Source organism: Symphalangus syndactylus, chromosome 7 (assembly GCF_028878055.3).
Source record: "Symphalangus syndactylus isolate Jambi chromosome 7, NHGRI_mSymSyn1-v2.1_pri, whole genome shotgun sequence".
Lineage (NCBI taxonomy): Eukaryota > Metazoa > Chordata > Mammalia > Primates > Hylobatidae > Symphalangus > Symphalangus syndactylus.
This window is the reverse complement of record NC_072429.2, coordinates 143,157,497-143,184,188: the sequence shown is the minus strand read 5'-3', so window position 1 is coordinate 143,184,188 and position 26,692 is coordinate 143,157,497. Positions and strand designations below refer to the sequence as shown.

The 26,692-nt window shown below is 57.5% G+C and overlaps 3 protein-coding genes across 13 annotated transcripts; 2 read left to right on the top strand and 1 right to left on the bottom strand.

Annotated features, from left to right (window-relative positions):
- Positions 1-6,642: 6,642 nt before the first annotated feature.
- SLC52A2 (solute carrier family 52 member 2) lies at positions 6,643-9,324 on the bottom strand. 6 transcript variants are annotated; one of them, XM_055287665.2, is made up of 5 exons: positions 9,225-9,324; positions 8,393-8,632; positions 7,422-8,292; positions 7,202-7,325; positions 6,643-7,112 (listed from the first exon to the last, which is right to left on the bottom strand). In XM_055287665.2, the coding sequence occupies exons 2-5, from the start codon at positions 8,520-8,522 to the stop codon at positions 6,900-6,902; spliced, it is 1,338 nt and encodes a 445-aa protein (XP_055143640.1). In that variant the 5' UTR covers positions 8,523-8,632; positions 9,225-9,324; the 3' UTR covers positions 6,643-6,899. The 6 variants fall into 6 exon arrangements, with proteins under 6 accessions (XP_055143640.1, XP_055143637.1, XP_063499785.1 ...); XM_055287662.2 differs by having other exon boundaries at positions 8,751-9,285; XM_063643715.1 differs by having other exon boundaries at positions 8,393-8,628; positions 9,225-9,281.
- On the top strand, positions 9,293-12,461 carry FBXL6 (F-box and leucine rich repeat protein 6). Of its 3 annotated transcripts, none has more exons than XM_055287657.1 (9): positions 9,293-9,805; positions 10,051-10,209; positions 10,335-10,380; positions 10,713-10,844; positions 10,919-11,026; positions 11,118-11,231; positions 11,300-11,531; positions 11,678-11,924; positions 12,214-12,461. In XM_055287657.1, the coding sequence occupies exons 1-9, from the start codon at positions 9,384-9,386 to the stop codon at positions 12,359-12,361; spliced, it is 1,608 nt and encodes a 535-aa protein (XP_055143632.1). In that variant the 5' UTR covers positions 9,293-9,383; the 3' UTR covers positions 12,362-12,461. The 3 variants fall into 3 exon arrangements, with proteins under 3 accessions (XP_055143632.1, XP_063499784.1, XP_055143631.1); XM_063643714.1 differs by having other exon boundaries at positions 10,335-10,398; positions 11,118-11,150; XM_055287656.1 differs by having other exon boundaries at positions 10,335-10,398.
- Positions 12,462-12,890: 429 nt separating this feature from the next.
- Positions 12,891-14,809, top strand: TMEM249 (transmembrane protein 249). 4 transcript variants are annotated; one of them, XM_063643712.1, is made up of 6 exons: positions 12,891-13,223; positions 13,298-13,448; positions 13,723-13,817; positions 13,906-14,101; positions 14,192-14,354; positions 14,512-14,809. In XM_063643712.1, the coding sequence occupies exons 3-6, from the start codon at positions 13,764-13,766 to the stop codon at positions 14,792-14,794; spliced, it is 696 nt and encodes a 231-aa protein (XP_063499782.1). In that variant the 5' UTR covers positions 12,891-13,223; positions 13,298-13,448; positions 13,723-13,763; the 3' UTR covers positions 14,795-14,809. The 4 variants fall into 4 exon arrangements, with proteins under 4 accessions (XP_063499782.1, XP_055143647.1, XP_055143645.1 ...); XM_055287672.2 differs by having other exon boundaries at positions 12,899-13,223; positions 14,192-14,277; XM_055287670.1 differs by lacking the exons at positions 12,891-13,223; positions 13,298-13,448 and having other exon boundaries at positions 13,478-13,817.
- Positions 14,810-26,692: the final 11,883 nt, after the last annotated feature.

Sequence of the window (26,692 nt, the reverse complement as noted above, 5' to 3'; positions counted from 1 at the left end):
CGAGACTGTGTCTCAAGAAAACAAAACAAAAATTAGCTGGGGGTGGTGGCAGACGCCTGTAATTTCAGCTACTTGGGAGGCTGAAGCAGGAGAATCGCTTGAACCCAGGAGGTGGAGGTTGCAGTGAGCTGAGATCGCACCGTTGCACTCCAGCCTGGGCAACAAAAGTGAAACAATCTCAAAAAAAAAAAAAAAAGAAAGAAAAGAAAAGAAAAGAAATGTCAGGGTGGACCTGTATTGTTTGCTTCTTTGCAGAGGCAAGAAACGCAATACCTATTATTTGGGTCAATTTCTATGTTCCTGGGCCTGCCAGGAAATCACCTTCCTGGTCACCTGCAAGGCCTGGGTTCTGCACCCTCAGGAGGATTTGCAGGCACTCCTTCATAACAGCAACCCAAGGTCTGCAGCAGCGGCTGGTCATCCCCAGTGAAAAAGCAGAACTCTCCATATGACAACCTGGACAAGGCCTTGGTGGCCTAACCAATTTGTCCAATTGTATTCTGTAAAAGGAGAAGAGTCTCTTAACTGAATCTATGTGCTATGGTTTGAAAGTGTCCCCCAGAGTTCATGGATTGCAAACTCGATCCCCAATGTGGCAGTATTGGAGGTGGAACCTTTTTTTTTATGTGAGATGGAATCTCGCTCTGTCATCCCAGCTGGAGTGCAATGGTGCGATTTTGGCTCGTCGCAACGTCTGCCTCCCAGATTCAAACAGTTCTCCTGCCTCAGCCTCCCGAACAGCTAGGATTACAGGCATGTGCCACCACATTTTGTATATTTAGAGAGACGGGGTTTCTCCATGTTGGTCAGGCTGGCCTTGAACTCCTGACCTCGTGATCTGCCCACGTCCACCTCCCAAAGTGCTGGGATTAGAGTTTTGAGCCACCACATTTTGTATATTTAGAGAGACGGGGTTTCTCCATGTTGGTCAGGCTGGCCTTGAACTCCTGACCTCGTGATCTGCCCATGTCCACCTCCCAAAGTGCTGGGATTACAGTTTTGAGCCACCACACCCGGCCAGAGGTGGGACCTTTAAGAGGTAATTAGGTCTTGAGGGCTTCGCCCTCATGAAGGGATTAATGCCATTCTTTCGGGAATTGATTCCGTATAAAAGGATGAGTTTGGCCTCTTTCTGTCCAGTCACATAATGCCTCCTGGCATGTTATGTGGCAGCAAGAAGGTCCTCATGAGATGTGGCCCCTCCCTCTTGGACTTCCAAATCTCCAGAACCAATAAATCCCAGTTTATTATCAATTACCCAGTCTGTGGCATTATAGCAGCACAAAACGAACCAAGACACTGTAGGGTCCAGCCCTACGGGGCTTAGCGGTTGTTCTCCCCGTGTGCAGAGATGAGAGATTGTAATAAATAAGGACACAAGACAAAGAGATAAAGAGAAAACAGCTGGGCCCAGGGGACCACTACCATCAAGACGCAGAGACCGGTAGTGGCCCTGAACGGCTGGGTGCGCTGATATTTATTGCATACAAGACAAGGGGCCAGGGTAAAGAGAGTGAATCTTCTAAGTGACTGACAAGGTGAAGCAAGTCACGTGATCATAGGACAGGGGGCCCTTCCCTCTTAGGTAGCTGAAGCAGAGAGAGAAGGCAGCGTAAGTTAGCATTAATCAAAGACTTTAAGACTTTCACTATTTCTTCTTTTTTTTTTTTTTTGGAGACGGAGTCTCGCTCTGTCGCCCAGACTGGAGTGCAGTGGCGCAATCTCGGCTCACTGCAAGCTCCGCCTCCCGGGTTCACGCCATTCTCCTGCCTCAGCCTCTCCGAGTAGCTGGGACTACAGGCGCCCGCCACCACGCCCGGCTAATTTTTTGTATTTTTAGTAGAAACGGGGTTTCACCATGTTAGCCAGGATGGTCTCGATCTCCTGACCTCGTGATCCGCCCACCTCGGCCTCCCAAAGTGCTGGGATTACAAGTGTGAGCCACCCCGCCCGGCCGACTTTCACTATTTCTTCTACCGCTATCTGCTACAAACTTCAAAGAGGAACCAGGAGTACGGGAGGAGCATGAAAGTGGACAAGGAGCGTGACCACTGAAGCAACACAGGGAGGGGTTTAGGCCTCCGGATGAGGTCTGGATAATATCCAGCCTTCCACAAGAACCTGGTGGAGCAGAGTGGTCCCTGACTCCTCCGAGGAAAGGAGACTTCCTTTCACGGTCTGCTAAGTAACGGGTGCCTTCCCAGACACTGGCATTACCGCTTGACCAAAGAGCCCTCAAGCGGCCCTTATGCAGGCGTGACAGAGGGCTCACCTCTTGCCTTCTAGGTCACTTCTCACAATGTCCCTTCAGCACCTGACCCTATACCCACCAGTTATTCCTAGGTTATGTTAGTAATGCAACAAAGAGTAATATTAAAAGCTAATGATTAATAATGTTTATAATAATGATTGATAATTGTCCATGGTCATCTCTATATCTAATTTGTATTATGGCTATTCTTATTCTAACTATTTTCTTTATTATACTGAAACAGTTTGTGCCTTCAGTCTCTTGCCTCGGCACCTATGTAATCCTCTGCCCACAAGACACCATGCAAATACCTATGTTGCCATGAAAATTGAGGAGGCTCAGTAAGAGCCTCTGAGAATCAAGGGCAGGAGGTGAAAGGACAAATCTCTGGGGAATCTCCAAGATCATGTATTTATCTTATTTAGAGGCAGAGTCTCAGTCTGTTACCCAGGCTGAAGTGCAGTGGCACAATCAAGGCTCACTGCAGCCTAGACCTCTTGGGCTCAAGTGATCCTGCTGTCTCAGCCTCCTGAGTAAGTGGGACTGTAGGCTCTCACCGCCATGCCCAGCCAATTTTTAATTTTTTGGTAGATATGGGATTTCACTATGTTGCCCAGGCTCAAGTTTTTTTTTTTTTTTTTTTTGAGACAGTCTTGCTCTGTCATAGCCTAGGTTGGAGTGCAGTGGCGCAATCTCAGCTCACTGCAACCTCTACCTCCCGAGTTCAAGCGATTCTCCTGCCTCAGCCTCCTGAGTAGCTGGGATTGCAGGTGCACGCTACCACGCCCGGCTAATTTTTGTATTTTTAGTAGAGATGGGGTTTCACCATGTTGGCCAGGCTGGTCTTAAACTCCTGACCTCAGGTGATCCGCCCACCTTGGCCTCCCGCAGTGCTGAGATGACAGGCGTGAGCCACTGCGCCCAGCAGAGGGTTTCAGTTTCTATCAGGTTGTTTTCTCATATCTAAAACCATCTTGGGCCGGGCACCATGGCTCACACCTGTCATCTCAGCACTGTGGGAGGCCGAGGTGGGCGGATCACCTGAGGTCAGGAGTTTGAGACCAACCTGGCCAACATGGTGAAATCCCGTCTCTACTAAAAATACAAAAATTAGTTGGGCATAGTGGCGCGTGCCTGTAATCCCGGCTACTCAGGAGGCTGAGGCAGGAGAATCGCTTGAACCCAGGAGGCGGAGGTTGCAGTGAGCTGAGATCGTGCCATTGCACTCCAGCCTCGTGACAGAACGAGACTCAATCTCAAAAAAAAAAAAAAAAGAAAAAAAGAAAAAGAAAATTAGTCAGGGTGGTGGTGTGTGCCTGCTGTCCCAGCTACTCAGGAGGCTGAGGTGGGAGGATCATTTGAGTCCTCGACCTCACTTGAGCCGCAGGCCTGGGCAACAGAGCGAGACCCTATCTCTAAAAGACAAACAAACAAGACTGGGCGCGGTGTCTCATGCCTGTAATCCCAGCACTTTGGGAGGCCGAGGCGGGTGGATCATGAGGTCAGGAGATCAAGACCATCCTGACTAACGTGGTGAAACCCCATCTCTACTAAAAATACAAAAAATTAGCTGGGCGCCGTGGCAGGCGCCTGTAGTCCCAGCTACTCAGGAGGCTGATGCAGGAGAATGGCGTGAACCTGGGAGGCAGAGCTTGCAGTGAGCCAAGACAGCGCCACTGCATTCCAGCCTGGGTGAAAGAGCTAGACTCTGTCTCAAAAAAAAAAATCAAGGGATGCAACTGTTCCTTAACCCCATAGTCACCTGTACCCATCTAGGGACTAAGCTGGGCAGAGAACTACAGAACTGAAGGAGAGGAAGGCTCTTAGGTCAGCCGCTCAATCACAGCCGGTGAGGCTTGTCCCCACACACACGGGATCAGCATCAGATGGCACGGCCACACACCTGGGAGAGGCGGCTGCACATGGTGACCACGGCCTGGCTGGCCCTTCCCTGCTGGTTTTTTTCTTTCTTTGAGATGGAGTTTCACTCTTGTTGCCCAGGCTGGAGTGCAATGGAGCGATCTCGGCTCACTGCAACCTCTGCCTCCCGGGTTCAAGCAATTCTCCTGCCTCAGCCTCCCGAGTAGCTGGGATTACAGACACCTGCCATCACGCCTGGCATATTTTTGTATTTTTAGTAGAGACGGAGTTTTGCCGTGTTTGCCAGGCTGGTCTCGAACTCCTGATCTCAGGTGGTCCACCCGCCTCGGCCTCCCAAAGTGCTGGGATTACACGCATGAGCTACTGCACCTGTCCCCTTCTCTGCTGTTGAGGAGCCCAGGAGACCTTTCCTTGTGGAGGGACAAGGAACAGTGAGTTGCAGGTTTTGTTCCTACTCAGGGCCACCCTCTGGGGACAGTTGGGGGCGTCAGGTCCGGCTCCACTCCTGCCTTCCGGTGGAGGGTGGAGTCTCCTCCAAATTCCTCTTGGACAGGGTTTCGTGCTTCGGAGCCTTTGGCCACTTGCTGTGCAGCTGGTAGTGGTGGGCACCCTGGCCCTAGCAGGCCCTGTGTGGTGGGCTCTCCTGCCTCCCAGGGGCCCAGCTTTGGCCCTGGACTCAGCCCTGGGAAACTGTTAAGTGAACAGTGCTCAAGGCCTCGGCCCCGAGGCACCTTCCTGCCATTATTATTCTGACCCCCGCCCCAGTTCCTACTGTGCATGGGCAGGAAGCTCACGGAGACTTCAAAAGGCAGCAGATTCCTCACTCAGGCTTGTGCACCTTGCTCCTCTGCGGCCCGGGGGAGTGTGGCTCACGTGTGGCACAGAGCAGAGCCTCCATGGATGCCTTTGATCGCTGCCCTATGGGAGGGAAGATAGAAGAAGCTGGGAGGTGGCTCCACCAGCCTGCAGCCTAGAGTGGACAGGAGAAGGCAGGCCCCAAGGAGCCCTGTTGCCCATAGCCATGCCACCAACACCACCCACCCTGTCCCATCCTTGTCCTCGTCCTCCCTCGGAAACTTTCTTCTTTTACTAGGCGACTTCTGAAGCTCACACTCAACCTGCAGCCCCCACCCCCTAGAGCCCTCAGTACCTGCAACCCCCAAAGGGAAGCAGCCGGTTCAGCTGGGCAGGGGCCCAGCCTCAGGCAGCATCCTGCAAGGCTGGAGCTGGCAGTGGCTTCTGCCCTCAGAGCTGGGTGGTCCTGAGTCTCCCTGGGAGCTGGCCTGCCCCTGATGTTTGATGGGGCCCCAGATCAGAGGCTTTCCCGGTCATGGGGGCTCCTTCCTCCTCCGATGGTCCTGCCAAGACAGGAGGGAGCAGAAGCGGGGAGGAAGACCAGGCCTTCAAAGGCCCGTGTGCAGGCCAACTCAAGGACAATCAGAAAGGGCCTCCGAAGAGCGGAACCGTCGCAGACAGAACTTGGGCAGCAGGAACAGACCCACCATCCCTAGTGCCTGCACACTCCCTGCGGCTGCAGGGGCCCCTCTGCAGAAGTGGTGCCTCTTGCCTGGGAGAATGGGCCTTGCTGCCAGGCTCGTCACACTGATCACAGTTCGGTGTCCTGCCTCCCTGGGGTGGCGGCCCACGAGGTGAAGAAACCCAGGCTCCTACCTGGCGTGGCCTCCCCCGGCACTTCCTTCCAGATCCTTGCTGCCAGGCTCAGGGGCTCCTCCCAGTTAGTTCCTTTGCAGCTCCAGCCCTTTTTGTGGGAGCGCAAGAACCACCCAGCCCAGGACAGGCCATGGTCAGTGCTGAGGTCCTGCTCCCTGCAGATGCCAACACATACAGGCCCAGGCTGCTCAGGGCCAGGGGCAGTGTGCCAGCAGCCCAGAGAGAAGGCAGCTGTAGCCAAGTCTGCCTGAAGAAAGGGTTTGGGGCCTTTGGGGGTCTGATTGCAGGAGAAGCTGTCACTGAGAGGCTGGAGGCTCAGGGGAGGGGGTAATGCTCAGGCCGAAGGGTCCCGATGGGCTAAAACCTTCAACTTTGTCTCTTCTGAGTCCCCCTCACTGAGTACCCCAGTGCCTGCACACCACCAACCCCCTGGTGTAAATCCCTAGCAGGATACTCCTGGGAAGCTAGCAGGCAGTCACTCCAGGGCTAAGGGTGGACAGGGGGCTCGGCACATCGCAGCCCCATCCGACTGACCCTCAAGCCCTTGAGAAGTGCTGGTGGAGCAGTGGCCTTGCCAGGAAGAGGCTCCTCTACTCCTCTGACCACCGAAGCTGGTAACTTGTGTGGGCCCAGAGAGCCCAGGGCAGTTCCAAGAAGCAATGTGGGGGAGTCTGGGCTCAGAGGGCATGACCGTACAATCCGTGAGACCAGCCTGTGGTGCGTAAGGACCTGCCCAGGGCCTGGGGAGAGGCGGCCCCTGTTAAACAGGCCAGGCCATGGCTCTAGTTCAGGGAAGCATCCACACAGAGAGACGTGCTCAAAGAGTTAATGCCAACTCATTAAATAAAAATGTTTTATTACGCAAACCACATGTAGGTCCCAGGCTCAGGGGCTTACCCTACAGCCCCCACCAGTCCCTGGCTCCAAGCCTGCTCCTTGCCCTTGCCCGCCCTGGAGAGCCAGGGTCTCCTGTAGAGTGTGTAGGTGTCCACGAGTGTACCGGTGCACGGGCCTCCTGGGCTGCAGGCACTCAGGCATGGTGGCAGCATTGAGGGAAAGACAGGCGTTGGGGAGCGGGGTCCCCACCTGCCCAGGCTCAGGAGTCACAGGGGTCTGCACAGTCCTTTCTGCTGTGGAACACATGATAGATGCTGGTGGGGGGGAACATAGCAACAGCACCGAGCAGAGAGCCCACCTGGATGGCCACGCCGGCTGCCAGCAATGCCGGCCGGCCCCCGCCATGCAGCAGGGAGCTGGCTGCCACCTTCACGTAGGAGAACACGCCAAGACACAGCACCCAAGACAGCACCTGAGGGGGACGCAGCAGCAGCTGAGCATGAGATGTGCCTGCTCCAGGGCAACGCCCCCCTGCCCCACTTCATGTCCCCCTGTGCTCACCACGAGGACCACCCCTGCCGAGGTGCCCACCAGGGGCGGGCAGGGGCTCAGGACAGCCAGCGCCATCAAGTAGCCCCCACAGAGCACACCCAGCAGAGAGAGGCCGCCCAGCCCTGCCAAGGACCTGCAGTGAGTGAGCAGAGTGTCAGGACTGACTGCACCAGGACCTGGCTCCCAGCCCTGAGTTCCACCCGCACAGGGGCTGGGGGTCCTTGCGTACCTGCACAGCACACCCATGGCCAGGAAGCAGGCCAGGGGATTGGCAGCACTGCCCAGCACCACAGCCAGGTGGTAGGCCAGACGCCCGTAGGGTAAGCAGGAAAAGCTCTGCACGGCAGGCAGCACGCCGTTGGTCAGTGCGTTGGTGGCGGCCAACAGTCCCAGAAGGCAGGCACTGCGGGCTGAGAGAAGCTGGTAGGCCTTAGGGTCTGGACCAGGGCTGGGGCCTGCTGCCTGGCTTGGTGGCTCTTGCAATGGTGAGGCCTCTTCTACCTCTTCCTCTGCTCCTGGGGCTCCCACCTGGAGGCCTGATCCTAAGTCCCCTGTGGGTACAGATGGTGGTGGCGGCAACAGCAGCAGGAGACCCTGGAAAGCAGCAGCTGAAGTGACCAGAAGGGCAGTCAGTGCCCAGAAGAAGGTGCTGGCGGGAAAACGCTCAAGGAAGTCGAGCGGGGGGCCCGGGGTGCCGTTGATGGGGGCTGATGGGCACTCGAGGCGGCCCACACCCTGCACAAGGGCCAGCACGCAGGGCAGCAGGGCACTCAGGCCTTGACCCAGGAAGAATGACCGTAAGAAGCGAGGTGGCAGGTGGCTCAAGAAGGGCAGGAAAGTGACATTAGAGGCACAGCATGCCAGTGCTAGCACGAAGGCCAGTGCTAGGAAGGCCACGGAATGCAACTGTCCTGCCACTGGGGCCACATGGTGCCAGAGAGAGGCCAGCAGGGCTGTGCCCACCATGCCCAGCACCTGCACCACCCGGATGGGGACCTGCTCGTCCTTTCCTGGGGCCAGCCTCCTCCAGAGGGTCACCACCAGCAGACCCAGGTTCCCCAGTGCCACAAGCACAGAGACGTAGGAGGGGAGGCTCCAACCTGCAGGGAAGGGAGGAGGCATGTCAGGGGCATGACGCCCAAGGGAAGAAGAGTGCCAAAGCCCACCTTCCTGGGCACACCTGCACCTCCTCCCACTCACCCTCTGGAAGCTCTTTGACCACCACAGGTAGCTCCACCCAGATCCCATTGACCGCAGCCCAGGAGCCCATGCCGAAGAGAGCCACCAGCAGGTGGGTCAGCACCGGACGGGCGGGTGTGGGTGCTGCCATTCAGCCCAAGGCTAGGCCCTTCCAGGTCAGGGCAAAGGTCACAGCCAGTTCTTTTCCCACCTAGGTCCAGAGACGCTTTGGCTCTCCTGGGAACTGAAGACCTCTTCTAGCTTGAAAGAAACAAAGAAGCAGGTAGGATGCAGAGCCGGAGTCAGAACCAGGTGAGACCAGGGGAACTGGGGGAGTCCCGGGCAGGAATGGAGATGGGGAGGACTGGCTAAAACGTACCCAGCAGCACCGCCCGTCAGCGTCGGGACCGCCGGCAGGTAGGGAAGCAGGAAGCCGGCCCAAGTCGCTGCGGCCCCAGGGGAGGAGGCCGAAGGAGCGAGTGGAGCCCTCCTCTCCAGGGAGAGGCGGGGCTGGAGTCACCGCAACCACCACCCCAAGCCGGACGCCAGGAAAGGGCGCCTACCAGCAGGAGCCACGCATGCCCCAGGGCTTCACGGTGCCCGCGACCGCAGGAGCCAAGTCAGATCCCAGGGGAGTGGCCGGGACGGCTCTGCTCAGAGGGGCGCCGCCCTCTCGCTAGCGTCAGGTGGGCGACCGGGGAGCCGTACGGTCCCTGCGCCTCCCGGTCCCGCGCCCAGTGCGCTCCCGCTCCAGTGCCGGCTTCCCGCCACGCCAGGACACCGCCGTCCGGCCCAGGGACGCCACCTCAGTCCAGAGCGCGCAGGATCCGGCAGCAGCCACAACCCGACTCACCCGTGGCGGCTCCGGGCCCGCCTCCGGCATGGCCCACGACCGGAAGTCCCGCCCCGGAAGCGGGTCGGCGGGCGGGCGCTGAGAGGAGCCGGGGAGGTGTCGGTCTATAGGCACTGCCCGTTCGACTCCCTGGGGCTTCTCCGAGAGCCGTCGGTGGTCATGGCTGCCCCAGCCTCCCGGCAGGTCCGACGCAGACCCCGGGCAGCGCCGCGGCCCCGCTCGGCCGAGGACTGGTGGTGGGACCGGCTGGCGCCGAGGGGCTCGGGGTACCACCTGCTGCAGTCCGACAGCATGCTGCTGGTGCTGTCCGAACCCGGCCCCGCCCGGCCCCGCGCACAGCGGCGCGCTGCCCGCCGCACTCCCCGGCAGCCGCCCCCGGGCCCCCGCGCCGCGGCCAAGCCCAGGGCCAGGCTCAGGCTCGAGCCGGCGCCCTCGCCCGCGGCCGCTTCTGCACCTGCACCCATGCCCACGCCCGAGGAAGGGCCCGCCGCGGGCTGGGGAGACCGCATTCCCTTGGAAATCCTGGTGCAGATTTTCGGGTTGTTGGTGGCGTCGGACGGCCCCATGCCCTTCCTGGGCAGGTAACGCTGCTGCCGGGCCCGCCGCCGAGCGTAGCGGCTTGGGCCAGAAGTGGTCCAAGCGGTGGCCCGGGCGGGGGCGGAGGGCGAAAGCATCGGAGTGCGCACCCCTCCGTCCGAGAGCGCAGTCCCTTAGGCGCCCAGTTGGAGTCCCAGGAGCCCGGCTTTGAGCCGGGGTGTCCACTGCGCTGCGAGAGGGGGGCATCGCCTACGGAGGGGCCGCCACCCTCAGCACGCTGTCCTCACAGGGCTGCGCGCGTGTGCCGCCGCTGGCAGGAGGCCGCTTCCCAACCCGCGCTCTGGCACACCGTGACCCTGTCGTCCCCGCTGGTCAGCCAGCTTGCCAAGGGCGGGGTCAAGGCGGAGAAGAAACTCCTTGCTTCCCTGGAGTGGCTTATGCCCAATCGGTGAGGGGTTCCCTCTCTTCCTTATCCCTGGCTCCAGGCTCCTTCTGTCTCCCTGCACCAAGGTGTTGGGTGGGAAGGACTCGTGTGGGAACATTAGTGCAGTTCTGCCTCTGCTGTCGGCCCAGGTTTTCACAGCTCCAGAGGCTGACCCTCATCCACTGGAAGTCTCAGGTACACCCCGTGTTGAAGGTGAGAGCTCCAGGCTGCCCTGCACACCAGCTGTGACCCTCTGGGACTGTTCAGGACTCTAGGAAGTGGGTCAGGCACCTTGGGGGCCCAACGCTGCTCCGTGGGGGATGTCTGCCTGCCTGGTTCTCTTTTCCTGCTGTTTCCTCCAGCAGGGAGGTATCAGAGGCGGGGACACCCAAGTAGGCCTGGCATGGGCAGAAAGGAGGTCACAGCTAAGGCGGTAGAGTGGGGTTGGCACCAGCCACTTGTCTGTTTCCCTTGTGGATCTTAGCCTGTCCTCTCCCAACCGCAGCTGCCCCTCTGTCTCCCCGCAGCTGGTAGGTGAGTGCTGTCCTCGGCTCACTTTCCTCAAGCTCTCCGGCTGCCACGGTGTGACTGCTGACGCTCTGGTCATGCTAGCCAAAGCCTGCTGCCAGCTCCATAGCCTGGACTTACAGCACTCCATGGTGAGCCCTGTGTCCCAAGGGGCCCTGAAAAAACCCAGGCCGGGGTGACAGGTGCTCTTGTATTGGGGCCCCAGGTGGAGTCCACAGCTGTGGTGAGCTTCTTGGAGGAGGCAGGGTCCCGAATTCGCAAGTTGTGGCTGACCTACAGCTCCCAGACGACAACCATCCTGGGCACACTGCTGGTAGGTTGGCATTGGTGGGAGCAGAGGCAGATGCTGAACTGGGGACTGCCAGGCCACTGACCCTGTGACCCCCCTCCCCCCACCTCTGCAGGGCAGCTGCTGCCCCCAGCTCCAGGTCCTGGAGGTGAGCACCGGCATCAACTGTAATAGCATTCCCCTTCAGCTGCCTGTCGAGGCTCTGCAGAGAGGCTGCCCGCAGCTTCAGGTACCTGGCGCCCTGCCTCTCCCACCTGTCACACCCTCCCCCATCTACAGCCTGGGCCTTGCCCGCAGGTGCTGCGGCTGCTGAACCTGATGTGGCTGCCCAAGCCTTCAGGACGAGGGGCGGCTCCCGGACCAGGCTTCCCCAGCCTGGAGGAGCTCTGCCTGGCGAGCTCAACCTGCAACTTTGTGAGCAACGAGGTCCTGGACCGCCTACTCCACGGCTCTCCCAACTTGCGCTTACTGGATCTTCGTGGCTGTGCGCGCATCACGCCGGCCGGCCTTCAGGATCTGCCATGTCGGGGTCAGTGGTTCTGGGTTGTGGCCAGGCACATGAGGTGTGGGGGCCCTTGTGCTGTGCCAGGGTCAGTGGTCCTGGGTGGTGGCCGGGCGGGTGAGGTGTGGGAGCCCTTGTCGCCCTGCAGCTTATGCTCACTCCTCTCACTGCAGAGCTGGAGCAGCTTCATCTGGGCCTGTATGGCACGTCAGACCGGCTGACTCTAGCCAAGGAGGGCAGCCCCCAGTTGACCCAGAAGTGGTGCCATACACTGCGAGAACTGGACTTGAGTGGGCAGGGGTTCAGCGAGAAAGACCTGGAGCAGGCCCTGGCTGCCTTCTTAAGCACCCCTGGGGGCTCCCACCCAGCCCTGTGCTCCCTTAACCTCAGGGGCACCCGGGTCACACCAAGCACGGTCAGGTCAGCATCCCCTATCCCAGTCCCTGGAGCCAGTGTGGCTGCCACCGCATCTGCCTGGGGCCTGGAAGTTGTGTCCTGCCTGGCCTGAGACCTCCAGGGGTCAGAGGGGCATGCATACTGTCCAAGCCCCTGCATGGGGTGGGCTTGAGGACACCAGGGGAACTGGGCTTGGCCTTGGTGGCTATGGGTGGCAGAGCCAGGTGTGGAACACCAGCAGGCACAGCTCCCTAGCCTGGCCCAGCCTTTCTGGGGCAACAGCTCAACTTCCTGTGGTCTGCCCTCCCCACAGCTCTGTGATCAGCAGCTGCCCAGGCCTGCTCTACCTCAACCTGGAGTCCTGCCGCAGCCTTCCCCGGGGTCTGAAGCGGGCCTACCGGGGCCTGGAGGAAGTCCAGTGGTGTCTGGAGCAGCTGCTCACCAGCCCCTCACCCAGCTAGGCAGCCAGAGACCTGGGACACCTCAGCCAGCCTGCCCACCCCCCACCTTTGCCCAATTTCAGATATTTGAGCATCTTGTTAAAATAAAACGTTTTTAGGAGTTCTGTGTGTGTGGTTCTCAGGGTAGGGTTGGGCAACAGGTTATACGTGCTGGAGCCACTGGGGCTACAGCTGGCCCAGAGCCTGTGTGTTGTGGGGTCAGGGTGGCCCCATGGGCTCTTGAGCCTGCAGGTGGCCATGCCTTTGCCTGCCCACTGCTGGGTCCAGTGTATGTGTGCCGCCCTCGGGGACACTGGTGAACTTGTCTGTAATTGCATGTGGGTGGGGAGGTGGGGAGGGTGGGGGAGTGGGGTGGGGTGTGGAGGGGAGTGGGGAGGTGGGGAGGGTGGGGAGGTGGGGGTGGGGAGGTGGGGGTGGGGGATGGGGGTGGGGAAGGTAGGGGTGGGGGGGAGGTAGGGAGGGTGGGGGAGTGGGGGATGGGGGTGGGGAGGGGAGTGGGGGATGGGGTGGGGGGTGGGGCCCCGCCCAGCTGTGGGGCTCAGTGAGGGGTCCCCGCCTGCAAATTTCTCTCCAGCTCAGGCCTGGGGTGTCCACCCATCCACCCTTCACATGAGGACTGTGAACAGGCCATACAGGGGGCCTCCAGTGGATGGACTGGCCAAGAAGTTAATGCCCACCGCAGAACCTCACCCAGGACTCTAAGAGGTGGTCAATAGAGCAGCCCCTTCTAGAACCTGCCTAGAACTTCTAGAACCCGTCCGCGGTCCATCCTGGGCTGCTCCCTGGCCTTGCTGCCCTGTCAGTGGCCTATGAGCTCCTGCTCCTTCCTGGGCCTGCAGCCCTGGAGAATTTGCTCACTCAGGTAGGAGTGCCGCTGTGGGCAGTGGGCGGCGGCAGCGGACGACCAGCCAGGCTGACCACCTCTGCCTGACTCAGATCCCTAAGGGCCGGGCCGGCAGCCTGCCCACGACCTCCATCGGCTGGCGCTTCCAGCTCTGGTCCCTAGGACTCTCCTGCCCGGAGCGCCACCTGGCCAGGCGCCTCAAGAACAATAGCTTCTACCCATTCATACAGCAGCAGCCAAATGGTGCCCGCGAGGCTGGGCGGGTCGGGGGCGGGTCGGGGGCGGGTCGGGGCGGGGAAGGGCGGGTCCGGGGAAGAGGGAGACGGGCCCAAGGCCTGAATGGGGCGGAGCCAGGTGGGCAGGGCCAGGGCCCTGGGTGGGGCCGGCCGGTGCTCCTGGGGGCGGAGACACCGCCTCCGCGAGCCCCTCGGGACCCATAGTCCGGGCCAAGCCCTGGCACCGCCACCCCTCGCTGCGGGCAGGGCCGGGGCGTCCTCACGCGCCGCGCCTCCCCCAGTCTTCGTGCTCGAGTACTACCTGGACACATTGTGGAAGGGGATGCTGCTCTTCGTCATCAGCGTGGTCCTGCTCAGCTTCAGCTCCCTGAGAGAGGTGTGAGCCCCTGGGCCCGACCCCCACCGCCCTCCTCCCCCGAGGGCCGGCCCCCGCGCCGCTCAGATCCTCCCCACGGCGCCCGCAGGTGCAGAAGCAAGAGACCTGGGTCTTCCTCGTGTACGGCGTGGGCGTGGGCCTGTGGCTCGTGATCTCGTCGCTGCCGCGGCGCCGCCTGGTGCTGAACCACCCGCGCGGCGTGTACCACTTCTCCATCCAGGGCCGCACCGTGTGCCAGGGCCCCTTGCACCTGATCTACGTGCGCCTGGCGCTCAGCTCCGATGGTAACGGGCCAGGAGGGTGGGCCAGGGACGGTGAGGCCGCTTGGGAGGTCGTAGGGGCGGTCAGGCCGGCTAAGTCCACTCTCCCCGCAGCCTACGGAAGGTGCTTCTTCCAGCTGGTCCTCGGCGGCCACAGGTTGGAGCCCCTGGTGCTGGTGCAGCTGTCGGAGCACTACGAGGTGGGTCCCTCCTCGGGACACGATGACACCGATCACTGTTTAAGGTCTTTGGGTGGGGCCGTTTCCGCACGCAGAAGGTAAATACAACACGGTCCTCCGTGCTGGGGGCCGTGGAGAGGGCGCCGGGGCTTCGGGCAGGACTGGGGGTGCGGCCTGGTAGGGGAAGGAGACGCCTGGACGGCGACTCGGGTCCGTCCTGTCCCGGCCCCAGTTGAGCGCCACCTGCTCCCACAGCAAATGGAATACTTGGGGCGTTACATCGCCAGGAAACTCAACATCAACTACTTCGACTACCTGGCCACCTCCTACCGGCACGTGGTTCGCCACTGGCCACCCCCTAGCGCTGGCACTGTGTTGCGCGGGAACCCCGTGGGTCACAAGCCCGGCTCCTCTCAGTCCAACCTGGAGGTGTGACTCTGAGGGCCTCCCCCACCCCGGGACTGCGTTCTCCGTAACCTCCCAGTCCCACTCGGGCAGATCAAATGTGAGTCTCACTCACTGGCCTTCCTTTCAATAAAGCTGCCTCAGCTTCCACACGGGTCATTTTAGGGGGCAGGGGAGGCCCTCTGGTGCCCAGGTCTTCCACTGTTGAGCACTCCTAGGACCTCAGAGAGCCTGTGCCTTCCAGCTGACTGAAGCAAACCTCACAGCTTGGGTTGGAAGACAGGAACAGCTGAGATCAAGGGATGGCATATAGCCAGGCCTCTGAGGTTCGGCCCATCACCAGAGAGGCTGGGAACTCCGTCTCCTCTTAGCCAGCAGCACTTAACTTGTCTTACCTGACCTCAGAGGTACTGACCAATGTGTGGAATCTAGGAGTCAGAATCTGGCCCATTCTGGACCCGGTGCCTGCTGCTACTCCAACCAGCAATGGGGTGGGGTGTGGCCAGAGAACAAGCCCTGTGCCTGGGGTGCGTGCTTGCCCCAGTACCCACAAAGCTGCTGCCACTTGCCTCCAAGGGGGTGGGCGCGAGAGTCCCGGGCCAGGGTGCAGGGCCTCCTAGGAGGAAGGATGTGCAGTGCCCTGACACCCACTTGCTGTGCCCGCTGGAACCCCAGGCCCGTGCCCCTGACACCTGCTCGCCGTGCCCTCTGGAAGCCCAGGCCTGTGCTTCCCTGTCCAGTGGATCCCCCAGCTCTCACTGTAGCACCTGAGGCCTCCTGAGTGCTGGGGGCTGTTGTGGAAGCTGAGAAGGCTGTGGGCCATGGGGTCCCAGGGAAAGCGGCACCTGGCTCTCTGGATCCTCAGGCATTACCATCTGAATGTCCTTGCAACCAGGAGCAGCTACATAATTTGCAGGGCTCCATGCCAAATGAAAATTTGGAGCCCATTGCTAGAAAGTTATTAAGTGGGGTGCAGTGGTGTATACCTGTAGTCCCAGCTGCTCAGGAGGCTGAGGTGGGAGGACAGCTTAAACCCAGGAGTTCAAGGCTAGCCTGGACAACATAGTGAGACCCCAGTCTCTAATAAAATAAACAATAAAAATAAAAATAAAGTTATTAAGAATTTCAAGATAGACTGGGCATGGTGGCTCACGCCTGTCATCCCAGCACTGGCCGAGGTGGGCGGATCATCTGAGGTCAGGAGTTCGAGACCAGCCCGGCCAACACGGTGAAACCCCATCTCTACTAAAAATATAAAATTAGCTGGGTGTGGTGGTGCATGCCTGTAATCTCAGCTACTCGGGTGGCTGAAGGAATAGAATCGCTTGAACCTGGGAGGCGGAGGTTGCGGTGAGCGGAGATCGTGCCATTGCACTCCAGCCTGGGCGACAGAGCGAGACTCTGTCCCAAAACAACAACGACAACAACAACAGCAACAAAAACCCAAGTATGGGGCCTTTCTGAGCCTGGGGCCCTGTGTGACTGCCCAGGTTGCAGGCTTATGAAGCCAGTTCTGCCTGGAACCGTGACTTAGAGTCTCTGCTTGACCCCCAGTCCCAAGGCTGCTCAAAACTCACTGGGCACACAGGCACCCTGGCCCATCTCTGGGGCAGGATCTGGGGGCTACTGAAGTGGCTTTAGGTAATCCCTGGGAGCAATTGTTATTAACAGCACAAGTGCAGGGACCCCCACTCCCCAGAAGATGGGGCTCAAGGTGTCCTAGAGTGGCAGCACCAAACTTAGGTTTGGGTTGAGGGCTCCGTTTCACTTTGGCAGGCAAAGTCCTTCCTCCCTGGAGCTGGTGATCTAAGAGGGACCCAGAATGAAGAGTGGTTGGAGGGGCAGGGTCCCTCTGGCTGGGGAGCTTTGGGGGAAGGGCATCCCGGGCAGAGAGCACGCACAGCACAAGGGCATGATACAGGACTAAGCTGGGTGTGCTGGAGAAGCTGCAAGGGGATTGGGCTGGTCAGAGTAGAGAGGACAAGGGAGAAGGAGGCCTGAGATGAGGTGGGAAGGGTAGGCAGCGTCCTTGGAGGCCATAGCTCAGAGCTTTAGTCCTGTGTGCCATGGGAATCTGCTGGACAGCTGTTAGCAGAGATGCACTAAGACCCAGGGAGGGAGTGGTGGGGAAAGGCCAGGAGGCTGCAGGAATTGTGCAGGGAGGAAAGGAAGCCAGAGGGGCAGAGGGGAACAGAGAGGAGCAAGGACCACAGGCAGTTCTGAGCTCCGGCTCCCGTGGATGGGCAGGAAGTGGGCTGGGAAGAAAAGTGACTCAGGGGAGTCCAGAGTTTCTGGCCTGGGCATTGGGGCTGGGGGCCATGGGGAGAGGGGTTGGCAGTCGGGAGTTCTGAGTTAGACAAGGCCTGAGGAGCTCACGGGACCTTGCTGGGGAGATTTCGAAAAGGCAGAAAGGCCCTGGGGAGAAAGGAAAGGGGAAGCACAGACCTGAAACCATCATGCCCTGGGAGGTCCCCAAAGCTGAAGCACTAGATGAGATGTCCCTGGCAATGCAGAAGATGGGGGAGAACAGGAGGAGGGACAAGGATGGAGCTCCGGCATCAGACACAGGCAGACAAGGGGCCACAGGGGAAGAGGACCCAAACAGAGGAAGCAGGAACCCATGTTGAGTAAAATGGGGACTCATAAGAGGCACGAACACCCCTGCAGGAACAGCCTCAAGAAGGGGCCTCAGCAGCACAGAGCTGGGGAGGGGAGAAGGGAGGGAGAGAGGGCAGAAAGGAGAGGAGAGTGAAGCTCACACAGGAAGTTTCACTGTCATGCGCAGAGACCAGGGGACAGCTTACAGGAGGAAGGTCTTGCTTGTTGGTGTGCAGGTGCGCATGGCCCAACAGAGATTTTATTTATAATTTATTTATTGAGACCAAGTCTTGCTCTGTCACCCAGGCTGCAGTGCAGTGGCGATCTCGGCTCACTGCAACCTCTGCTTCCTGGGCTCAAGCAATTCTCCTGCCTCAGCCTCCCGAGTACCTGGGATTACAGGCATGTGCCATCCCACCTGGCTAATTTTTGTATTTTTAATAGAGACAAGGTTTCAACCACATAGGCCAGGATGGTCTTGAACTCCTGACCTCAGGTGATCCGCCTCAGCCTCCCAAAGTGCTGCAATTACTCTGTCTCAAAACAAACAAACAAACCGATAGAATTGGGGAGCTCTATGATTGTGGAGTTGCCCTACTAGTCCTGCATGGCTTCTACTGGACTCTATGTGAAAGAGACAAATTTCCAGTTTAAGCTACTAATTTACATTTGTTGTTGTTGTCGTCGTCGAGATGGAGTTTCGCTCTTTTGCCCAGGCTGGAGTGCAGTGCTGTGATCTCGGCTCACTGCAACCTCTGCCTTCCTGTTCCAAGTGATTCTCCTGCCTCAGTGTCCCGAATAGCTGGGATTACAGGTGCCTGCCACCACACCTGGCTAATTTTTGTATTTTCAGTAGAGACAGAGTTTCACCATGCTGGCCAGGCTGGTCTCAAACTCCTGACCTCGTGATCTGCTTGCCTCGGCCTCCGAAAGTGTTAGGATGACAGATGTGAGCCACCACGCCAGGCCTATTTGATCCACCTGCCTCAGCGTCCTAAAGTGTTAGGATTACAAGCATGAGCCACCGCGCCTAGCCTATTTGGAGTTTTCTAACAGTTGCTGGCAAGTGTGATTCTAGTTAATAAGATTATTAGGCCGAACGCTGCGGCTCCCTTGCGCCTGTGATGCTAGCAGTTTGGGAGGCTAAAGCAGGTAGACTGCTTGAACCCAGGAGTTCAAGACCAGCCTGGGTAACATGGTGAACCTTGTCTCTACAGAAAATACAAAAATTAGCCAGATGTGGTTCCGCACACCTGTAGTCTCAACTACTTGGGAGGCTGGGCTGAGGCAAGAGAATCACTTGAGCCTAGGAGTTTGAGAACAAGCTAGACAACATAGTGAGACCCCATCTCTTAAAAAAAAAAAATGGGGCCGGGCGCGGTGGCTCACACTTGTAATCCCAGCACCTTGGGAGGCCGAGGTGGGCGGATCACGAGGTCAGGAGATCGAGACCACGGTGAAACCCCGTCTCTACTAAAAATACAAAAAATTAGCCAGGCGTGGTGGCGGGCGCCTGTAGTCCCAGCTACTCGGAGAGGCTGAGGCAGGAGAATGGCGTGAACCCGGGAGGCGGAGCTTGCAGTGAGCCGAGACTGCGCCACTGCACTCCAGCCTGGGCGACAGAGCGAGACTCCGTCTCAAAAAAAAAAAAAAAAAAATGGTTGGCCGGGCGCGGTGGCTCATGCCTGCAATCCCAGCACTTTGGGAGGCCAAGGCAGGCAGATCACGAGGTCAGGAGATCGAGACCATCCTGGCTAATACAGTGAAACCCCATCTCTACTAAAAATACAAAAAAAAACAAAAATTAGCCGGGCGTGGTAGTGGGCACCTGTAGTCCCAGCTACTGGGGAGGCTGAGGCAGGAAAATGGCGTGAACCTGGGAGGCAGAGCTTGCAGTGAGCCAAGATGGCACCACTGCACTCCAGCCTGGGCAACAGAGGGAGACTCCGTTTCAAAAAAAAAAAAAGAAGGTTATTAGCTTTGAAGGTGGAGGGGATTAGCAGGTTTTAAGTCAAAAAGACAAGGCGTTAAATAGTCTTCCCAGGGAGCAGGAGAGTCACTGGATAGAGAAAGTATAGTAAGACTGTCAGGCAGTGTGGGGTGCTCAATTGATATGCGTGTCATATATACAAAGGGTCAGTGGATGTGGTTGTTTTTCTACAGCAAAGGTTTGCTGCTTAGATGCAGGTGTGGAGTAGGCAGTCATTGGGTCAAACAAGGGTAGTTGGCCGGGCCCGGTGGCTCACGCCTGTAATCCCAGCACTTTGGGGCATCGAGGTGGGTGGATCACCTGAGCTCAGGGGTTCGAGACCAGCTTGGCCAACATGGTGAAGTCCCATCTCTACCAAAAATACAAAAATTAGCTGGGCATGGTGGTGGGCTCCTGTAATCCCAGCTACTCGGGAGGCTGAGGCAGAAGAATCGCTTGAACCCAGGAGGCAGAGGTTGCAGTGAGCCCAGACCATGCCGCTGCATTCCAGCCTTAGCAACAAGAGCAAAACTCTGTCTCAAAAAAAAAAAAAAAAAGAAAAGAAAAAGGGCTAGGCGTGGAGGCTCATGCCTATAATCCCAGCAGTTTGGGAGGCCGAGGCAGGTGGATCACAAGGTCGGGAGTTCGAGACCAGCCTGGCCAACATGGCGAAACCTCATCTCTACTAAAAATAGAAAATTAGCCGGGTGTGGTGGCAGTTGCCTGTAATCCCAGCTACTCAGGAGGCTGAGGCGGGAGAATTGCTTGAACCCGGAAGGCAGAGGTTGCAGTGAGCCGAGATTATACCATTGCACTCCAGCCTGGGAGACAGAGCAAGACTCCGTCTCAGAAAAAAAAAAAAGAAAAGAAAAATAGTAACTTGACAGCGGAAGAATCTGGCAGATGCCACGTTAACCAGGTGACTGAGGTCAGCCTCACCAGTGATGTCACAGTGACATCATGTGAGCCCTGTGATGATGTAATGAGAAGACGACATCACCTCCGTGGTCTCCTCCCCACACCCCAAACCCTCATCACGAGAGCAGATCAGACAAACCCCAACTGAGGGACACTTTACCCAAGACTCATTCAATCTATAAAATTGAGCAGCCGGGCGCGGTGGCTCACGCTTGTAATCCCAGCACTTTGGGAGGCCGAGGCGGGCGGATCACGAGGTCAGGAGATCGAGACCACGGTGAAACCCCGTCTCTACTAAAAGTACAAAAAAATTAGCCGGGCGTGGTGACGGGCGCCTGTAGTCCCAGCTACTCGGAGAGGCTGAGGCGGGAGAATGGCGGGAACCCGGGAGGCGGAGCTTGCAGTGAGCCGAGATCGCGCCACTGCACTCCAGCCTGGGCGACAGAGCGAGACTCCCGTCTCAAAAAAAAAAAAAAAAAAAAAAAAAAAATTGAGCAGGCCGGGTGCGGTGGCTCACACTTGTAATCCCAGCACTTTGGGAAGCCGAGGCGGGTGGATCACGAGGTCAGGAGATCGAGACCACGGTGAAACCCCGTCTCTATTAAAAGTACAAAAAGTTAGCCGGGCGTGGTGGCGGGCGCCTGTAGTCCCAGCTACTCGGAGAGGCTGAGGCAGGAGAATGGTGTGAACCCGGGAGGCGGAGCTTGCAGTGAGCCGAGATCGCGCCACTGCACTCCAGCCTGGGTGAGAGAGCGAGACTCCGTCTCAAAAAAAAAAAAAAAAAAAAAAATTGAGCAGTGCTCCTCAAAACTGTCAAGGTCATGAAAAATGGGGAAAGACGGAGAAATTGTCACAGACCACAGGAGACTAAAGAGACGTGATAGCTAAAAGCAAAGTCGTATCTTGAATTGATTTCTGTAACAGACAAAGGATGTAGATGGAAAAACTAGTGAAATCCAAATAAAGCCTGGAGTTAGCAGTAACATATCAAGGTTGGTTTCTTTTTTCTTTTTTTTTTTTTGACGGAGTCTCACTCTGTCGCTGAGACTGGAGTGCAGTGGTGCCGTGTCAGCTCACTGCAACCTCCGTCTCCTGAGTTCAAGCAATTCTGCCTCAGCCTCCCGAGTAGCTGGGATTTCAGGTGCCCACCACCATGCTAGTTTTTTTATATTTTTAGTAGAGATGGGGTTTCACCATGTTGGCCAGGCTGGTCTTGAACTCCTGACCTCAGGTGATCCACCTGCCTCGGCCTCCCAAGGTGCTGGGATTACAGGCGTGAGCCACTGGGCCCAGCCCAATGTGGGTGTCTTAATTGTGACAAAGGAGCCGTAGGCATGGAAGACAGGCAGGGCTCAGTGGCTCACAACTGTAATCCTAGCACTTCAAGAGGACAAAGCAGGAGGCTCCCTTGAGCCCAGGAGTTCAAGCCCAGCCTGGGCAACATAGTGATACCTCTTCTCTACAAAAAAAAAAAATTTTTTTTTTTTGAGATGGAGTCTTGATCTGTCGCCCAGGCTGGAGTGCACTGGGTGTGATCCCAGCTCACTGCAATCTCTGCCTCCTGGGTTCAAGTGATTCTCCTGCCTCAGTCTCCCCAGTAGCTGGGATTACAGGCATGCATTACCAGGCTGGACTAATTTTTGTATTTTTTTTTTTCTAGTAGAGATAGAGTTTCACCATGTTGCCCAGGCTGGTCTTGAACCCCTGACCTCGAGTGATCTGCCTGCCTCGGCCTCCCAAAGTGCTGGGATTACAGGCGTGAGCCACCGCGCCTGGCCAACTGTTTTAAATTAGCTGGGTACAGTGACATGCACCTGCAGCTGAGGTGGCAGGGTCACTTGAGCCCAAGAGGTCGAGGCTGCAGTGAGCTGTGAGCTGTGATTGTACCACTGCACTACAGCCTGGACAACAGGATGAGACCTTGTTTTTTTTTTTTTTTTTTTTTGAGATGGAGTCTCACTTTATTGCCCAGGCTGGAGTGCAGTGGCGCGATCTCCGCTCACTGCAAGCTCCGCCTTCCAGGTTCACGCCATTCTCCTTCCTCAGCCTCCCGAGTGGCTGGGACTACAGGCGCCCGCCACCACGCCCAGCTAATTTTTTTTGTATTTTTAGTAGAGACAGGGTTTCACCGTGTTAGCCAGGATGGTCTTGGTCTCCTGACCTTGTGATCCGCCTGCCTTGGCCTCCCAAAGTGCTGGGATTACAGGCATGAGCCACCAAGCCTGGCCTTTTTTTTTTTTTTTTTTTTTTTTGAGATGGAGTTTCTCTCTTGTTGCCCAGGCTGGAGTGCAATGGTGTGATCTTGGCTCACTGCAACCTTCGCCTCCTGAGTTCATGCAATTCTCCTGCCTCAGCCTCCTGAGTAGCTGGGATTACAGTACAGGCATGAGCCACCAAGCCTGGCTAATTTTATATTTTTAGTAGAGACGAGGTTTCACTATGTTGACCAGGCTGGTCTCGAACTCCTGACCTCAGGTGATCTGCCCACCTCAGCCTCCCAAAGTGCTGGGATTACAGGCGTGAGCCACCTTGCCCGGTCGACACTGTCTTTAAAAAAAAAAAAAGGCCACCCTACTCCACTATCACTTGAAATAATTAGATCTGCATGCAATGGACCTATTTCCCAATATTGTCATATTCTGAGATATTCTGAGACACGGTGGATTAGGGCTTCAACACATCCTTATTTGGTGGCGGGACATTTTATCCCATACCAGGCCCCTCCACATTTTTGCCTGCATCTCGTGGCCCAGAACCCAGCGTCAGGTGCAGCTGTGTCTCCAGGTTGCTGTGGTAACACCTCTCTGGGCTCCTGCTGACATGGCTCATCTTCCTCCATCCTCCTCGTGGGCTCCTTCACTCCCAGTCTCTGTTGACAGTCTCCTCAGGCCTCTGCTTGCCATGCCACCCAGTCCTGGAGCCAGTGCCACTGATTTTAGGTATTTGGTCCAGCAGCACCCTGCTTCCAGCTGCCAACTTCTATTTCAGTCACCTATTTGCTGTGTAAAATGTAGGCACTAGTAGCAACTTTTTTTTTTCTTTTTGAGACGGAGTTTTGCTCTGTCACCCAGGCTGGAGCACAGTGATGTGATCTCGGCTCACTGCAACCTCCGCCTTCCTGGTTCAAGCGATTCTCCTGCCTCAGCCTCCCAAGTAGCTGTGATTACAGGCATGTGCCACCATGCCCCACTAATTTTTGTTTTGTTTTGTTTTTGAGACAGAGTTTTGCTCTTGTTGCCCAGGCTGGAATGCAATGGCATGATCTTGGTTCACTGCAACCTCTGCCTCCCGGGCTCAAGCGATTCTTTTTTTGAGACGGAGTCTCGCTCTGTCGCCCAGGCTGGAGTGCAGTGGCACAATCTCGGCTCACTGCAAGCTCTGCCTCCTGGGTTCACGCCATTCTCCTGCCTCAGCCTCTCCGAGTAGCTGGGACTACAGGCGCCCACCACCACGCCCGGCTAATTTTTTTTGTATTTTTAGTAGAGACGGAGTTTCACTGTGGTCTCGATCTCCTGACCTCGTGATCCGCCCGCCTCGGCCTCCCAAAGTGCTGGGATTACAAGCGTGAGCCACCGCGCCCGGCCGATCAAGCGATTCTTCTGCCTCAGCCTCCCTAGTAGCTGGGATTATAGGCACCCGCCACCACGCCCAGCTAATTTTTTTGTATTTTTGTAGAGATGGGGTTTCATTATGTTGGCCAGGCTGGTCTCGAACTCCTGATCTCAGGTGATCCACCTTCCTCAGCCTCCCAAAGTTCTGGGATTCCAGGTGTGAGCCACTGTGCCCGGCTAATTTTTTTTTTTTTTTTTTTTTTTGAGATGGAGTTTCGCTCTTGTTGCCCAGGCTGGAGTGCAGTGGCCATCTTGGCTCACCGCAACCTCCGCCCCCCAGGTTCAAGTGATTCTTCTACCTCAGCCTCCCAAGTAGCTGGGATTACAGGCATGCCCTACCACGCCTGGCTAATTTTGTATTTGTAGTAGAAATGGGGTTTCTCCATGTTGGTCAGGCTGGTCTCGAACTCCTGACCTCAGGTGATCCGCCCACCTCGGCCTCCCAAAGTGCTGGGATTATAGGCATGAGCCACTTGCACCCGGCCTAATTTTTGTGTTTTAGTAGAGACAGGGTTTCACCATATTGGCCAGGCTGCTTTTGAATGCCTGACCTTAGGTGATCTGTCCGCCTCAGCCTCCCACAGTGCTGGGATTACAGGCGTGAGCCACCGTGCCCAGCCAGTAGCAACTTATTATTTATCGGATCGTGCAGGCTGACTGGCTCCGTGGGGCAGTTCTACCCCAAGCATTGTAGCTGGGGTTACTTGTGTGACTGCATTTGGCTGGGAGGTCTGCTGGGACTGGACCATCTGTAGCACCTGTCCCACAGAAACACTCTGCGTGGCCTGTCCTCAGCGGCCCCGTCTGAGCTCTTGCCGGCCGTAGCTGCAGGCATCCCAAAGCGAGTGAGAGCTCTGGAGTCACCCCGTGGTGTGTGTGGTCACAGCCTTGGCTTGCACCAATCTTGCTGATGCCCACAGCCGGACCCAGGTCAATATCAGAGGGGCACCTCAAGAGCTATGCCCGGAGGAACGATTCATGGGGCTCCATGAGATTAGCGGCCATAGGCAGAGAGACGTGGTGGGGCCGAAGGCTCTGCTGGGCTGGAGGTGTTGGAGTGAGAACACCAGGGCAGAGGAGCTGAGGGTGGGAGAGGGCAAGGAGATGATGGGGTTCCTGGAAGGAGCCTTGGGCCTCCCCGCAGGGTGAATAGGCATGAGAAGAAGCCCAGGATGGCTGGGCCAGGGTGAGGAGTAGAAACGGTTGTTGCAGAGGCACTGCCCCCAGGGACTTTTCAGCCAACAGGAGAGTGTGGAGAGGACCGTCAGGCCCAAATGCCTTCAGGGAACCTGGGGTAGGGGAGCATGGGGGCTGGGGTGGAAGTGGGGACAGGAGTGTGAACTTGGCTGGAAAGATCACATTCCATTGGAGGGAGCAGAATGAAGCTCTGGGAAGGGAATCTGAGCCTGAGTTTGGAGCTTTAGGATATTTACAAGACTGCCCCAGGGATGGACATCTGTGGAGGGAGGGCGAGGAGGTCAGATGAAGCCAAGGGAGGAGTGATGGCCACCCAGGAGCAACGGCCCCTGCTGGCCCCCAAAAGGCCTGAGCCGAGATCGCCCATCAAGGTTGTCCTGCCTCAGGCAGGAATGCCAGGGCCTCCATCAGTCACCAGGTGTGGCCACCCCTAGGAGGGTGTGGCCCTGGGAGAGGGGCTCTGCAGCTGCAGCCATCCCTCAAGGCTGCTGGCGACAAGACTCCCAGCAGCTGGGACAGCAGGAAGCCACACCATGGGCAGGTCCAGGAAGGTGAGGGTGGGGAGGCTCATGCGGCATCAGGAATCAGGAGGCTGCATAGGAGACCGTCGACACTGGGCCTCCACTGTGCAGGCAGGTCAGTGCCCCCCCCCCCGGCCACTTCCAGAGCCCTCCTCACATCACTCTGCTAGGAAAGAAGTGAGCCCGGCTGCCAGGAATGCTTGCAGTGCTTAGGTGGGGCCCAGCTGCCCTCTGGTGGAAGCCCTCTCCTCCCCTCCTCCGGAGTCACCTCCTCCGCCCCTGCCTCTTCCTACCCCACCTCTTTCCTCCCCACATCCCCCGTCTCTGCCTCCTCCCAGGCCTCACTCTCAGTTTCCCCTAGCCTCTCCTCAATGTCTACTTTATAACTTTACACCTGCCCCGAAGGACCATCCTGTAGGGCATGGAAGTATCCTGTGTCTCTGTAGGTGAGCGGGTTACAAGAGAATATGTGTTTTTAAAGCTGATGGAATTCTACATTTAAGATATTTTACATATGAAAATTATATCTCCAGTTGGCCGGGCGCGATGGCTCACGCCTGTAATCCCAGCACTTTGGGAGGCCGAGGAGGGCGGATCACAAGTTCAGGAGATCGAGACCATGGTGAAACCCCGTCTCTACTAAAAATACAAAAAAATTAGCCGGGCGTGGTGGTGGGCACCTGTAGTCCCAGCTACTCAGGAAGCTGAGGCAGGAGAATGGTGTGAACCCGGGAGGCGGAGGTTGCAGTGAGCCGAGATCGTGCCACTGCTCTCCAGCCTGGGCAACAGCAAGACTCTGTCTCAAAAAAAAAAAAGGAAAATTATATCTCCAGTTTAGAGAAATTAAGTGACCCCTGCCTGAAGCTGAAGGTCTGAGCAGGTCAGGCAGGTGGACCTCCTGGAAGGGGGTGGGATTTGGGCCACTTCAGGGCTGCTGGCCTCTCTGCTATGCAGCCAGGGGGACACAGGAGACTGAGGGGTTGCCCTGCTGAAAGCAAGAAGGAGGCAGGGTCCAATCCTGTCTCCAGGCACCCCCAGCTCAAGCTGGGCTGGGCCTGAGTAGGACCCTGAGGCCCAGCTCTGCAGCTCCTTAGCTGCACCCCCACCCTTGCTCATGTGTACTGCTCATGTCTTTATCAAGAGAAAATGGCCGTGTTGTTTTTTGTTTTTTTCTTGAGACAGAGTTTCGCTCTGTTGCCCAGGCTGGAGTGCAGTGG

Bases quoted from the DNA above. Each gene is read 5' to 3' on its own strand.
- SLC52A2 (XM_055287665.2), bottom strand. From the start codon at position 8,522: ATGGCAGCACCCACACCCGCCCGTCCGGTGCTGACCCACCTGCTGGTG. The intron at 7,326-7,421 runs GTACGCAAGGAC...CACTCACTGCAG, and splicing joins GCCATGGGTGTGCTGTGCAG to GTCCTTGGCAGGGCTGGGCG. The intron at 7,113-7,201 runs GTGAGCACAGGG...CGTCCCCCTCAG, and splicing joins CGGCAGGGGTGGTCCTCGTG to GTGCTGTCTTGGGTGCTGTG.
- TMEM249 (XM_055287670.1), top strand. From the start codon at position 13,545: ATGGGGCGGAGCCAGGTGGGCAGGGCCAGGGCCCTGGGTGGGGCCGGC. The intron at 13,818-13,905 runs GTGTGAGCCCCT...CGGCGCCCGCAG, and splicing joins GCTTCAGCTCCCTGAGAGAG to GTGCAGAAGCAAGAGACCTG. The intron at 14,355-14,511 runs GTAAATACAACA...CTGCTCCCACAG, and splicing joins GCCGTTTCCGCACGCAGAAG to CAAATGGAATACTTGGGGCG.
- FBXL6 (XM_055287656.1), top strand. From the start codon at position 9,384: ATGGCTGCCCCAGCCTCCCGGCAGGTCCGACGCAGACCCCGGGCAGCG. The intron at 9,806-10,050 runs GTAACGCTGCTG...CTGTCCTCACAG, and splicing joins CCCATGCCCTTCCTGGGCAG to GGCTGCGCGCGTGTGCCGCC. The intron at 11,232-11,299 runs GTACCTGGCGCC...CCTTGCCCGCAG, and splicing joins GAGGCTGCCCGCAGCTTCAG to GTGCTGCGGCTGCTGAACCT.